This window comes from Haliaeetus leucocephalus, unplaced genomic scaffold (assembly GCF_000737465.1).
Source record: "Haliaeetus leucocephalus isolate CR32 unplaced genomic scaffold, Haliaeetus_leucocephalus-4.0 Scaffold362, whole genome shotgun sequence".
Classification (NCBI taxonomy): Eukaryota; Metazoa; Chordata; class Aves; order Accipitriformes; family Accipitridae; genus Haliaeetus; species Haliaeetus leucocephalus.
In genome coordinates this window covers 6,716,941-6,728,046 of record NW_010972798.1, presented here as the reverse complement: position 1 = coordinate 6,728,046, position 11,106 = coordinate 6,716,941, and the positions used below count along the sequence as shown (strand labels likewise).

The following is an 11,106-nucleotide window of genomic DNA, read 5'->3' as shown; positions in this document are numbered from 1 at the left end:
AAGCGCCCGCCAAACCCGTCTCCCCCAGCCCCCCGCCGCCCCGGGAAGAGCCCTGCCCTGAGCCGGCTGCCGAGCCTGCTGCTGAGGCCAACGGGGTCTTAGAGGAGGTGCCCGAGCCGGTTCCTGAGGTGCCCGTGTGCCAGCCGGTGCCTGCGCTGGTGCCCGCGCCCGCCCTGGACTCCCCCATCGCCCAGCCCGAAGAGCTGCCCCTGCCCAACGGGGTGGAGGGCACTGGCAAAGCAGAGCCGAGTGAGGAGCAGCCCGAGTCAGATGTCAGCCCCATCTCGGAGCCTGAGGAACCGGCCCAGCCCAGCACTCCTGCCTCCCCCCCGGCAGAGGAGGAGGAGGAAGAGGAGAGCGAAGGCCCGGGTGAGGCCCAGGAGCGGAGCTCAAGCCCGGCCCCTGCCCCTTCGCAGACCTCGGAGGCGACCGCGCAAGGTTGGGGATGCTGGCCTGGGGCGTGCGGGGCCGTGGGGTGCCCCAGGGTGGGTGTTAGGTAACGTGGGGGGGTCACCTGGGTGCGGTGTGAGGCATGGCATATGGGGAGGGTATTGGAGAGGGGCATGGGGTTAGGTGACCAAGGACATGAGGGTATGGGGTGCTGGGGGGGACAAGGTGCCTGCGGATGGCAAGATGGGAAGAGATGTCTGGGGAATGCATCTGTATGCAGGAGTATGGCGTGGGTATAGAGGAGTGTATGTGTCGGGGTGGCCTGCGTCATGGGGAATGGGGTGCCATGAGGGAAGTGTATTTTATGTGATGCCTTATGTGGGGGTGTAGGGTAGGTGAGTTGGGGTTGTATCTGAGGGCTGTCCCCAGCTGTCTGGGGACACGGGGAGGTGCAGGGTGGAGGGGTGGCAGAGGAGATGTGGAGCTGTGGGGCTGTAGCTGTGTGGGGCACCCTGTGTAGGGGTATGCAAGTACATAGGCATGCCTGGGGAAAGTGGGGGGGCCTGGGGGTGTTGTGGGGGAAAAAAATTTTTTTTTTTTTTTTTTTTTTTTTTTAAGCACCCTGCACAGGAGTGTGGGGGTTACATAGGGGTACCGTGGGAGGGTAGGGAAGATGGGTACACAGTATGTGTTCATACCGAGCACCCTGTGCAGGGATACAGGGGGCTATAGGAGGGTGACCTGGGGCCAGTTGTGCTTCTGGGGAGCACCTCTGTATGGGGTGGTGTATAGGGGTGCCAGGGAGGGGAGCATAAGTGGGGGCAGAGGTGTGTGTGGGGATGTCCCCATAAGGGCTGCCCTGCAGAGGGGTGTGGGTGTCTGCAGCGATTCTCCTACAAGGAGGATGGAGAGCGCTGTGCTAGGAAAGAGGTGTGGATGGGGTGCTTCTGAGAGGCACAGGGTAAACTGGGGTGCAGCAGACAGATGGGGAGAGGTGTGAGGTGTGTATGGGATGTACTCTCAGGTGCACGCTTAGGGAGCGGGCTGCCTTGGTGGGCTGTGTGTAGGATCCGCAGGGCTGCAGATGTCCAGGTGGGTACACGGCATCGCTGGGGAGGGGGGCTGTGCTGGGGTGGCAGGACCACATCCCCATGGCTCCCCATGGCCCCATCCTGAAGCTCGCTTGGTGTTATTGGGGCCTCGCTGGTGATCCTGGAGCTGCTGTCAGGGTATGCGGGGGACTGGGAGGGTTCCTGTCCTTCACCTCCCTGCCTCTCCTCCCAGTCGCCATGTCGGTGCCAAAGAAGAAGCGAAGGATGAAGGAGCTGAACAAGAAGGAGGCAGTAGGCGATTTGCTGGATGCCTTTAAAGAGGTGAGTGTCCTAGGGGTGTCCGGGGGTCACCCTGTGTCCCGTCTCCTCCTGTGATGAACTCTGCTTTGTGCCATCGTGTCTGGGCCACTGATGCTTCGTGATGGTAATGAGGATCTGAGGGGGGGGCGGATGCCTGGGTGGAGGGGGCAGGACTAGGCTCACAGGGTGACTGCTGTTCTGTCCCTCCCGATGCAGTCTCAGATCAGTGACAGTGCCTCGGAGGCGGAGAACAAGCCCCCCGCGTCCACCCCTGCCCGCGAAGCAGAGGACGCAGCCCCCACCCGTCCACAGGAAGAGTCTGAGGAGACGTGGGAGGAGAAGGAGGACAAGCTGGCCCCAGAGAAGAGCAAGGCTGCTGACCAGAAGTACCGCTACAAGGAAGGTGAGCCATGCCTTGGCCCAGGCCTCCGCTGGGAGCCACCACCTCTGGACCCAGCAGTGGGGAGGGTGGGGGTGGCATGGCCCGGCTGTCCTAAACCTCACACTCTCCTCCCATCTTGTCCCCAAGCCTGGCACAGGGTGGGGGACAGAGGTCCCAGGGCGAGGGTCCTGTCTACCTCCCACCTTGCTGGTCCCCGTGTGGGCCCGGACCTGCCACAACTCAGGGTGGAGGATACAGGACAGGCCACATCAGGGTCTCCCTCTTGCCCCCCACTGCAGAGCAATGGAAGCCGTTGAACCCTGAGGAGAAGAAGCGATATGACCGTGAGTTCCTGCTGGGTTTCCAGTTCATCTTTGCCAGCATGCAGAAACCCGAGGGACTGCCCCAGATTACAGATGTGGTGCTGGACAAGGTCGGTGCGGCCCTGGAAATTGGGGGAGTGTGGGTGGTGCCTGGGTGGGGGTCTGGCTCCTCTTTGTGCCTTGTCAAGGCAGGGCAGGGACTTACCTGCTGTGCTTGGGGTCCTGTTGCAGCATCTGCAACGAGCCTTGAGCCTGGGGTTGGTGTGGGGGGGCACCTCTGGGGCCTTTTTTCCAGTTCCTTGTCCCGGCGCTGAGGCTGGGGGATGGATCCATCCCGCTCCTCTGCCCCCGGGCATCCTCAGCCCTGTGTACCTTCGCAGGCCAACAAGACCCCACTGCGGGCACTTGACCCTATCCGCCTCAGTGGCATGAACTGCAGCCCTGACTTCACTCCCTCTTTCGCCAACCTTGGCCGGCCCGTCATGGGCAACCGGGGCCTGGTGAGTATCTCCTCACTTCACCCACACCGTACCTGTCTGCCTCTCTGTGATGATCAAGCCTTCGAGCCGCTGTGTCTGGGCCACTGATGTCCGTGATGGAGCTGAGGATCTGAGCAAGGCAGATGGGGACACCCCAGGAGCCAGCTTGGCTGGTCCCAGAGCAAAGGGCTGAGTTTCTTCTCCCCATGTCAGCCCTCAGGGTTGGGTCCTCGCCGCTCCCAGCAGAGCCAGAGGAAGGAGCCCCGCAAAATCATTGCCACTGTGTCCCTCAATGAGGATGTCAAGTTGAACAAGGCCGAGAAGGCCTGGAAACCCAGCAGCAAGCGTGCTTCCGAGGAGGAAGATCCTGAGAACATCAAGACGCAGGTGGGAGCTGGGGCAGGTGGGCGGTGAAAGGGCAGCAGGGGGACATGCCTGGCTCTTGCTGACCCTGCTGTCCTTGCAGGAACTGCTCCGCCGTGTCCGCAGCATCCTCAACAAGCTGACGCCCCAGATGTTCCAGCAGCTGATGAAGCAGGTGATGGAGTTGTCCATCGACACGGAGGAGCGGCTCAAGGGTGTCATCGACCTCGTCTTCGAGAAGGCCATCTCGGAGCCAAACTTCTCTGTTGCCTATGCTAACATGTGCCGTTGCCTTATGGGGGTGAGCAGGAGCTGGGGAGGGTCTCCCACTGAGCTGGCAGGGTTTTGTTCGGGGGCCTCAGCTGAGCTCAGCAGGGTGCAGGTCCTTCTGTGTGGGGTGGCAAAACTGGGGTGTATGGATGGAGGACCAAGTCCAGAGTCTTAGCAGGGTATCACAAAGGTGTAGGGCGGCTTTTATGTGGTTTGAGCAGTGCCTGGGCCTTAGCTGGCCAGCTTTTGGGGAAGACACAACTCATGCTCTTTGCCTGGGTTGTACCTCTCACTGCAGCTCAAAGTGCCCACAACAGACAAGCCCACGGTGACTGTGAACTTCCGCAAGCTGCTGCTAAACCGCTGCCAGAAGGAGTTTGAGAAGGACAAAGACGATGATGAGATCTTTGAGAAGCGGCAGAAGGAGATGGATGATGCCAGTGCTGTGAGTTGGGGTGGGAGGCTGCAGCTGAGGGCTGGCATGGGTGCTCTCGGGGCAGCTCTGGACTCTGACCTGCCCTGTTGTGCCCTCCCTGCAGCCTGAGGAGAAGGCACGCATGAAGGATGAGCTGGAGGAGGCGCGGGACAAGGCCCGCCGGCGATCCCTGGGCAACATCAAGTTCATCGGAGAGCTCTTCAAACTGAAGATGTTGACGGAGGCCATCATGCACGACTGTGTGGTGAAGCTGCTCAAAAACCATGATGAGGAGTCTCTTGAGTGCCTTTGCCGCCTGCTTACCACCATTGGCAAGGACTTGGACTTTGAGAAGGCCAAGGTATCCCTTGCCCTGCCCTGCCTTGCCTTGCCCTGCCCTTGCCTTTGGGAGGGATGTGACTGACCGTGACTCTGTCCCTCTATAGCCCAGGATGGACCAGTACTTCAATCAGATGGAGAAGATCATCAAAGAGAAGAAGACATCATCCCGAATCCGTTTCATGTTGCAGGATGTGATCGACCTCAGACGGGTAAGGCATGTGGCCTGCTATTGCCTGGGGACTGTCCTCTGTCCCCTGCTTGGTCCCATGGAGCTGCTGGTCTGTGTCCTCTGAGTGCCAGCAGTCCGTGTGTCTCTGGGAGGGGAGAGATGGGTATGTAAGCTGTGGCCAGCCCCAGAGACACCATGCTAGCCCCCAGCCCTTGGTTAGCATGGTAGTGATAGTGGGCACACAGTAACTGGCGGCTGTTTAATGCAGGGGGGCTCTGGAAACTGAGCCCTTTTGTGCCAAAAGCTGCCACAGCACACAGGGAGCTGTGATGGCTGAGGCAGGAGACCGGCCTGAGGCTTTGAGGGTGGGATGGCTGGGAAGGGGGAATGCCTCAGCCTCCATCCTCCAGTCAGCTCAGTGCCCTCTTCCCTCCTTCCCTGCCCTCTGCAGAATAGCTGGGTGCCGCGGCGAGGAGACCAGGGCCCCAAAACCATAGACCAGATCCACAAGGAAGCAGAGATGGAGGAGCATCGGGAACACATCAAAGTGCAGCAGCTCATGTCGAAGGACAAGAGGAGAGGACCCCCCGGGCCATCCTCCAGCAGTGAGTACCCAGGCTCGGGGGCACCTGAGGCTGCCAGGAGTGGGTTGCTCCCACTGGGCACTGCTTGAGGCTGGACTATGCCTTATGTCTGTCTCCCTTGTGCCCAGGTGGGCGCGGGAGCCTGGTTGCAGATGATGGCTGGAACACGGTGCCCATCAGCAAGGGCAACCGGCCCATTGACACCAGCAGGCTAACAAAGATCACCAAGGTGAGGCTTGGGGTGCAGTGTGGGCAGCTGAGCCAACTGCCTGGCCCAGATCCTGCCTTGGTGTGGGGTTCAGATCTGACTCTGTCTCTCTACCTGCAGCCTGGATCCATTGACTCCAACAACCAGCTCTTTGCACCAGGTGGGCGGCTGAGCTGGGGCAAAGGCAGCAGCGGAGGGTCTGGCGCGAAGCCTGCAGATTCAGGTAGGCAGTGTGGGGCTGGCTGGGCGCTGTTGGATGAGGTGGGAGGGGGGGATCCTTCCCCCAGTGGTTCCTGTACCCGGGGAGGTGCCGAACTCTGAGACTCCCCTCTTTTCACGCCCAGCATCTGATTCAGGGCGGCCAGCCACAAGCACCTTGAACCGCTTCTCAGCACTCCAGCAGTCGACCCCTGCCGAGAGCCTGGAGTCCCGCCGCGTGGTGCAGAGGTGAGGGGCCAGCCTTGCCTTGGTGTGTGCGTGTGTTGGTCTGCAGCCAGGGAGGAGCCCTCTGAATCGGGCAGTGGTTGGTCAATATGTAGGCAAACGTATGGCGTCTGGGCTGGAATAATCCCCTGTGGCAGGGTGGAGCTCAGAGTTGGTAGTGAGTCCTTGCAGGAAAGAAGGCTGACCCCACCCTGGGCTTCCTCCCCATTGTTCGGCAGTTGGGGGACCACACCTGGGTGCTGGGTCCAACCTGGGGGTCCTGGGACCAGATGGACATTGGTGGGCTGGAGGGAGTCCCATGGAGGCTGAGGCACGAGGTCCCCAGGGAGAGTTGGAGTTGGGTTTGTTCAGGAGAAGAAGAAAACAATGGGGAACTCGCCACAGTCTGCAGCAGGGGGAAGGTGTGGGCAGCATGGGGCCAGGCTCTGCTCAGCCGTGCCAAGGGACAGACTGAAAGGCAAAGGACATGAGTTGGAATAGGGGAGAAACAGGGAAAAATGTTTTCCCCTGAGGGTGGTCAAGTGCTAGAAGAGACCCTGGAAAGGGCTGGGATTGGAGTGAGACAACCTTGCCTCGCAGAACTCTGCAGTCTGGGGTCAGGGAGAGTGGCGATGGGGTCTTCATACTGTGTCTGTCCTTCTCCCACCCAGGAGCAGCTCCAGCCGTGACAGGTCAGAGAAGGCTGGGGACAGAGGGGACCGGGAGTCACGTTCGGAGAAGGGCAGCGACCGCCTGGAGCGTCCTGACCGGGGCGAGCGGGCAGACAGGAACAGATCTGCCCTCACCAAGAGGAGTTTCAGCAAAGAGACAGAGGACAGGAGCCGAGAACGGGAGAAGCAGGGTGGCCCCGAGGCCGTGCGCAAGGCTGCTAGCATGACAGAGGAACGGGACAGGAGCCGAGAGACCAGTGAGCTGGGGAGAAGCGGTGTCCTGGGGGTCTGGCTGCAGCCTGGGGCTCTGCCTGTCCCAGGTGGTGCCTGATCCTTGCTCTCTCCTCGCAGTTAAGCAAGAGCCAGCACCTCCCGCAGCATCCCCCAAGCCTGCGCTGTCGGAAGAGGAGCTGGAGAAGAAATCCAAGGCGATCATAGAGGAATACCTGCACATCAATGACATGAAGGTGAGGAGGGGGTGGCCAGGCACGGCTCCATATGACCCCTGTAACACACCATCCGCTTCCCTGGGCGGTAGTAGTGTTGGGCAGGGTGCCGGCAGTGCCTGAATGAGGAAGGTGGGGGGGAGCCACAGCTGGCTCTGGGGCAGTACTGACCCCCGCCTTTTTCCCCGCAGGAGGCCCTGCAGTGCGTGCAGGAGCTGGGCAGCCCCTCCTCGCTCTACATCTTTGTGCAGAACGGCATCGAGTCCACGCTGGAGAGGAGCACCATCTCCCGCGAGCACATGGGGGTCCTACTGTGCCAGCTGGTGAAGGCGGGCACACTCTCCAAGGAGCAGTACTACAAAGGGTGAGGGGCTGGGGCAGCCTGGCCCTGACCTGATATTTGCCTGGCTTTGAATTTGGCCTTGCCTTGAGCAGGGCTCATCACTTGAGGCCTCCTGAGGTCCCTCCCAGCCGAGGGCATGGGGGCTGCTGGATCCCAACGGCCCCCCTCTGCCCTGCAGGCTGCGGGAGATCCTGGAGATCGCGGAAGACATGGAGATTGACATCCCGCACATATGGCTATACCTGGCTGAGCTCATCACCCCCATCCTGCAAGAGGAAGGTATCCCCATGGAGGAGCTGTTCAGGTGAGGGCTGTGCCCCTCCGCGGGGCTGCCACAGGGTCCCATGGGGGGCTCCTGGGGGCAGGTAGCTCAACCAGGTCTCTTGTGCCCCACAGGGAGATAACGAAGCCCCTGTTGCCTATTGGGAAGGCCACCACGCTGCTGGTTGAGGTGCTGGGCTTGTTATGCAAGGGCATGGTAAGTGCATGGGGCTTGCGTAGCTGCTTACTGCCGCCTCCAGGACTGGCAGCCTGTTTGGGGGGGGGCAGCTTGCCATGCGGGGACTGAGCCCCTCTGCCACCAGAGGGGACGGCAGGGGGCATCCCTTGCTGTGTCTGGGTCATGGGGGTGGCATGGTCAAGCTGTGGTATCCCCCCTCCTGGAGATGGAGGGCACGGGGTGCTGGTGTTGACTGTCTGTCTGGCCTGCAGAGCCAGAAGACTGCAGGCAAGCTGTGGCGGGATGGGGGCCTGAGCTGGAAGGAATTCCTGCCTGAGGACCAGGATGTCAACAAATTTGTCACAGAGCAGGTGGGAGCTCAGCATTGGCGAGGGGCAGAGACGGGCCGTGGGGCAACCCTCGGTGGTCCTGCTGCCAGGAGCGTGGTGTTCCCCCATGCTGCCTTTAACAGCTTGTCTCTGCCCGCTCCCCCAGAAATTGGAGTACACGATGGGGGACAGCTCAGACACACCAAGCCGCAAGGAGCTGACCTCAGAGGAGCTGTGCAAGCAATTGGACAAACTGTTGAAGGAGAACCCAAACAACCAAAGAATATATGACTGGATCGAGGTGAGGGTGTGGGCGCAGCGCCCACGGGTCTGGGGCCTCCCTCCTGACTCCCTCCCCACCTCACAGCCCCTCTACCCTCCTTCCTCCAGGCCAACCTGAGCGAGCAGCAGGTCTCGTCCAACACATTTATCAGGGCCCTGATGACATCCGTGTGCCACTCGGCCATTGTCTGTGAGTACAAGGGTGAGGCGGGGGGGGGTGTCCCCCTGCCCATGCTGCCCCCCTCTCACGCCCTGTCTCCTGCAGTCGAGAACCCCTACCGCCTGGACGCCGTGGTCATCCGCAACCAAGCCAAGCTGCTGCAGAAGTACCTGCGGGATGAGCAGAAGGAGCTCCAGGCGCTCTACGCCCTGCAAGCCTTGGTGGTGAAGTTGGACCAGCCTCCCAGTGAGTGTTGCGGGACGGGTGGGCCGAGGAGGGGGGGTGGCAGCCATGTCCCCACCCCAGCAGGGTGGCTGGTGGCTGGGCAATGGCAGGGGCCCCGCTTTGTCCTCTCCCCTAGACCTGCTGCGGATGTTCTTTGACGCCCTCTACGACGAGGATGTCATCAAGGAGGAGGCTTTCTACAAGTGGGAGTCCAGCAAGGACCCGGCCGAGCAGCAGGGCAAAGGGGTGGCTCTCAAATCGGTGACAGCCTTTTTCACCTGGCTCCGGGAAGCCGAGGATGAGTCGGACAACAACTGAGCAACCGTGAGGAGGAGGAAGTGGGGAGAGAGAGCGGGGCACCCTGGGGAGTGACTCCATCCCCTCCCGCCCCCGGCCCCCCTGGACTTGCTGATGCCAGGGCCGAGGGACCTGCTGTGCCCCCCACAGCCCCCCTCTTTCTTTTCAGTTCTCCTCCTCTCCCTCCTCCCCCTGTCCCAGTTCTGTTTGCAAGGCCTGTACTAGTTTGTCACGATGATAATAAACGGATGCTGATGGAGGCGGCTGTTGCCGTGGGTCCCCTCAGGGCCCCTCCTCTCCCCCCTCCCAGCACAGGCACACCGGGTCTCCAGGAGCGGGGCAGAGCACCCCCAGACTCATGTCATGGGGAGGGGGGATGGGATGGGGACATATCTCTCCCCTCCTCTCCCCCCTCCTCTTCTTCCTCCCCACTTCTTGCTGAAATATAGAGAGATTATATATATATAAACTTATTAAATTTGGTTTGGGGACAGGAGCGTGATTTCTCCCCCTCCCCTGTCCTCTCTCTATTCCTCCATCACTGCCTGGACCCCCCCTCTATGGTTTTTTATTTTAAATATAAATCATTCCCCCCCAGCTCCTGCTCTGACACCTGGGGAGGGTGCCGGGGAGGAGGGGGGGTGACCCCTTCTCTCTGGGCCAGGCTGAGTCCCCGTCCCCCCTCAAAGCCCCCATCCTCCTCCCAAACGTTTAAGGCCACAATTGGGCAAGCGACGGGGCGGCCCCCCATCCGCGTCCCCTGTATTTATAGAGCGCCGGATGTGACGAGCCGCACGTGTAATTATTAAAACAAGGATTCAATTACTGGTCACGTGAATTTGTAAATAATTTTTTTTTTTGCTTTTTTTTTTCTTTATGGAGTATTTAATTGAAGATTTAAAGGCATCTTTTCACCTTAAAACTGGAAATAAAAGAACATTGCTAAATAATGCCCCGTGTGCCGCTGTTGCCGCCCCTTATCCCATGTCCTTTGCGCCTGGGCTGGCGTGGGGTGCCAGCCTAGAGCCCAGGCAGGGGCCAGCCCTCCCCTGGCACCCCAAGGCAGATGGTAGGTAGCCCTCCACCCCTGGGCTGGGAGGGTGGCAAGGGGGTCAGATGTGCCTCCAGCCAGGCCCTCTGCGCCCCCCCTCGCCAGCTCTGCCTGGCCCAGAGTGTCCTGTGGGGGAGTGTGCAGCCCTGCCAGCACCCTGGCTACGGAGCAGAGCCCCAACATCCCCAAATGTTCCTTTTCCCACGGGCACAGAAGTGGCAGGACCTGTGTGGTCTCCTCGGGCTCTGCCTTGGGGCAGGAGATATGGGCCGGGCTCCCCCCCCACACCTTCTCTTTTAGGGGGGGATTTTTCTCTTGGCACCCTCCTGCCTTGTCTTGCAGGTGGGGTGGAGGTTGGGTGAGGCTGAGCTGCCCCTGGCCCTGCCTGGGTCTCCGATGGGGTGTCCCTGTTGGGGACGGAGGCTGGTCCCCCTCAGGGCTGGTCTGGTCTTTGGTGCTTTGGGCTGACTCTTGCTGAGTCACCCTGGCCATGGCCCAGAGGGTACAGAATAATTAACCAGAGGCTGTTCCCCAGATTAGAGGCTGATCTGTCTGAGCTGCAGCCCTGGCAGTGCTAATGCTGGGAAGCAGTTGGCAGGGAATGGCCGGCAGGGCCTGTTGGGGGGGGGACTGGCCAGGAGCTCCCCCTGCCCTGGAGTAAGTGAGTAAAGAGGAGGGAGGCCCTTTAGGCTGCTCTGGTAGTCTGCTTGCCAAGGGGGAGGGTGGCACCCTGGCAGTGCCCTTCTGTGCCAGGGAAAAGGTTCTGCAGTGTTAATTGCCATCATTAGGTTTCAGAAGGAACAGACAGCTTTGGCTGCAAGTTAACGCCTCAGCCTGGCATCAGCGCTGGCCTGGATCTTCTGCAAGGGAGGTCGCTGTGGTGCTGTCAGAGGTGATGTCCTAAAGCCTGCACCCTCCTGCCCCAAACCCAGCTCCGGCGAGGCGGGACCCCCAGCCCCATGTCAGGGGCTGTAGCTTCACTCCAGCAGCAGCACCCCCTCTGTGGGGGTGGGGGAGGCAGGGCCTGAGCCCCCCTTTGGTGGGCAGGCCTGGGGCCGTGTTGCTGGAGGGTCCCTGCCCCTTGTCCCCCTGAGGGGCTCGCTCGGGGCCCCCAGCGCCGGGCCGTGCCCCTGCCTGGGGGGGGACCGGGACCGGGGCCGGGG

The 11,106-nt window shown here is 61.1% G+C and overlaps 2 protein-coding genes across 3 annotated transcripts in view; both read left to right on the top strand.

Annotated features, from left to right (window-relative positions):
• LOC104835212 (eukaryotic translation initiation factor 4 gamma 1-like) overlaps window positions 1-785 on the top strand; it is an 8,691-nt gene extending 7,906 nt beyond the window's left edge. Inside the window, exons 10-11 of the mRNA XM_010573099.1 lie at window positions 29-438; window positions 781-785. Coding sequence (XP_010571401.1) covers window positions 29-438; window positions 781-785 — 415 coding nt within the window. The remainder of the gene's footprint in view (window positions 1-28; window positions 439-780) is intronic.
• EIF4G1 (eukaryotic translation initiation factor 4 gamma, 1) lies at window positions 116-9,820 on the top strand. Of its 2 annotated transcripts, XM_010572974.1 has the most exons (24): window positions 116-438; window positions 1,675-1,763; window positions 1,959-2,145; window positions 2,424-2,557; window positions 2,810-2,947; window positions 3,140-3,313; window positions 3,393-3,590; window positions 3,858-4,004; window positions 4,099-4,335; window positions 4,421-4,525; window positions 4,937-5,090; window positions 5,198-5,298; window positions 5,398-5,500; window positions 5,634-5,724; window positions 6,372-6,628; window positions 6,723-6,838; window positions 7,009-7,181; window positions 7,339-7,464; window positions 7,557-7,638; window positions 7,872-7,970; window positions 8,095-8,229; window positions 8,319-8,400; window positions 8,476-8,616; window positions 8,732-9,820. In XM_010572974.1, exons 2-24 carry the CDS (start codon window positions 1,680-1,682, stop codon window positions 8,911-8,913), a joined length of 3,246 nt encoding a protein of 1,081 aa, XP_010571276.1. In that variant the 5' UTR covers window positions 116-438; window positions 1,675-1,679; the 3' UTR covers window positions 8,914-9,820. The 2 variants fall into 2 exon arrangements, with proteins under 2 accessions (XP_010571276.1, XP_010571277.1); XM_010572975.1 differs by lacking the exons at window positions 116-438; window positions 1,675-1,763 and having other exon boundaries at window positions 1,938-2,145; window positions 5,622-5,724.
• The last annotated feature ends 1,286 nt before the right edge of the window (window positions 9,821-11,106 follow it).

Bases quoted from the DNA above. Each gene is read 5' to 3' on its own strand.
- EIF4G1 (XM_010572974.1), top strand. From the start codon at position 1,680: ATGTCGGTGCCAAAGAAGAAGCGAAGGATGAAGGAGCTGAACAAGAAG. The intron at 4,336-4,420 runs GTATCCCTTGCC...GTCCCTCTATAG, and splicing joins TGGACTTTGAGAAGGCCAAG to CCCAGGATGGACCAGTACTT. The intron at 4,526-4,936 runs GTAAGGCATGTG...TGCCCTCTGCAG, and splicing joins ATGTGATCGACCTCAGACGG to AATAGCTGGGTGCCGCGGCG.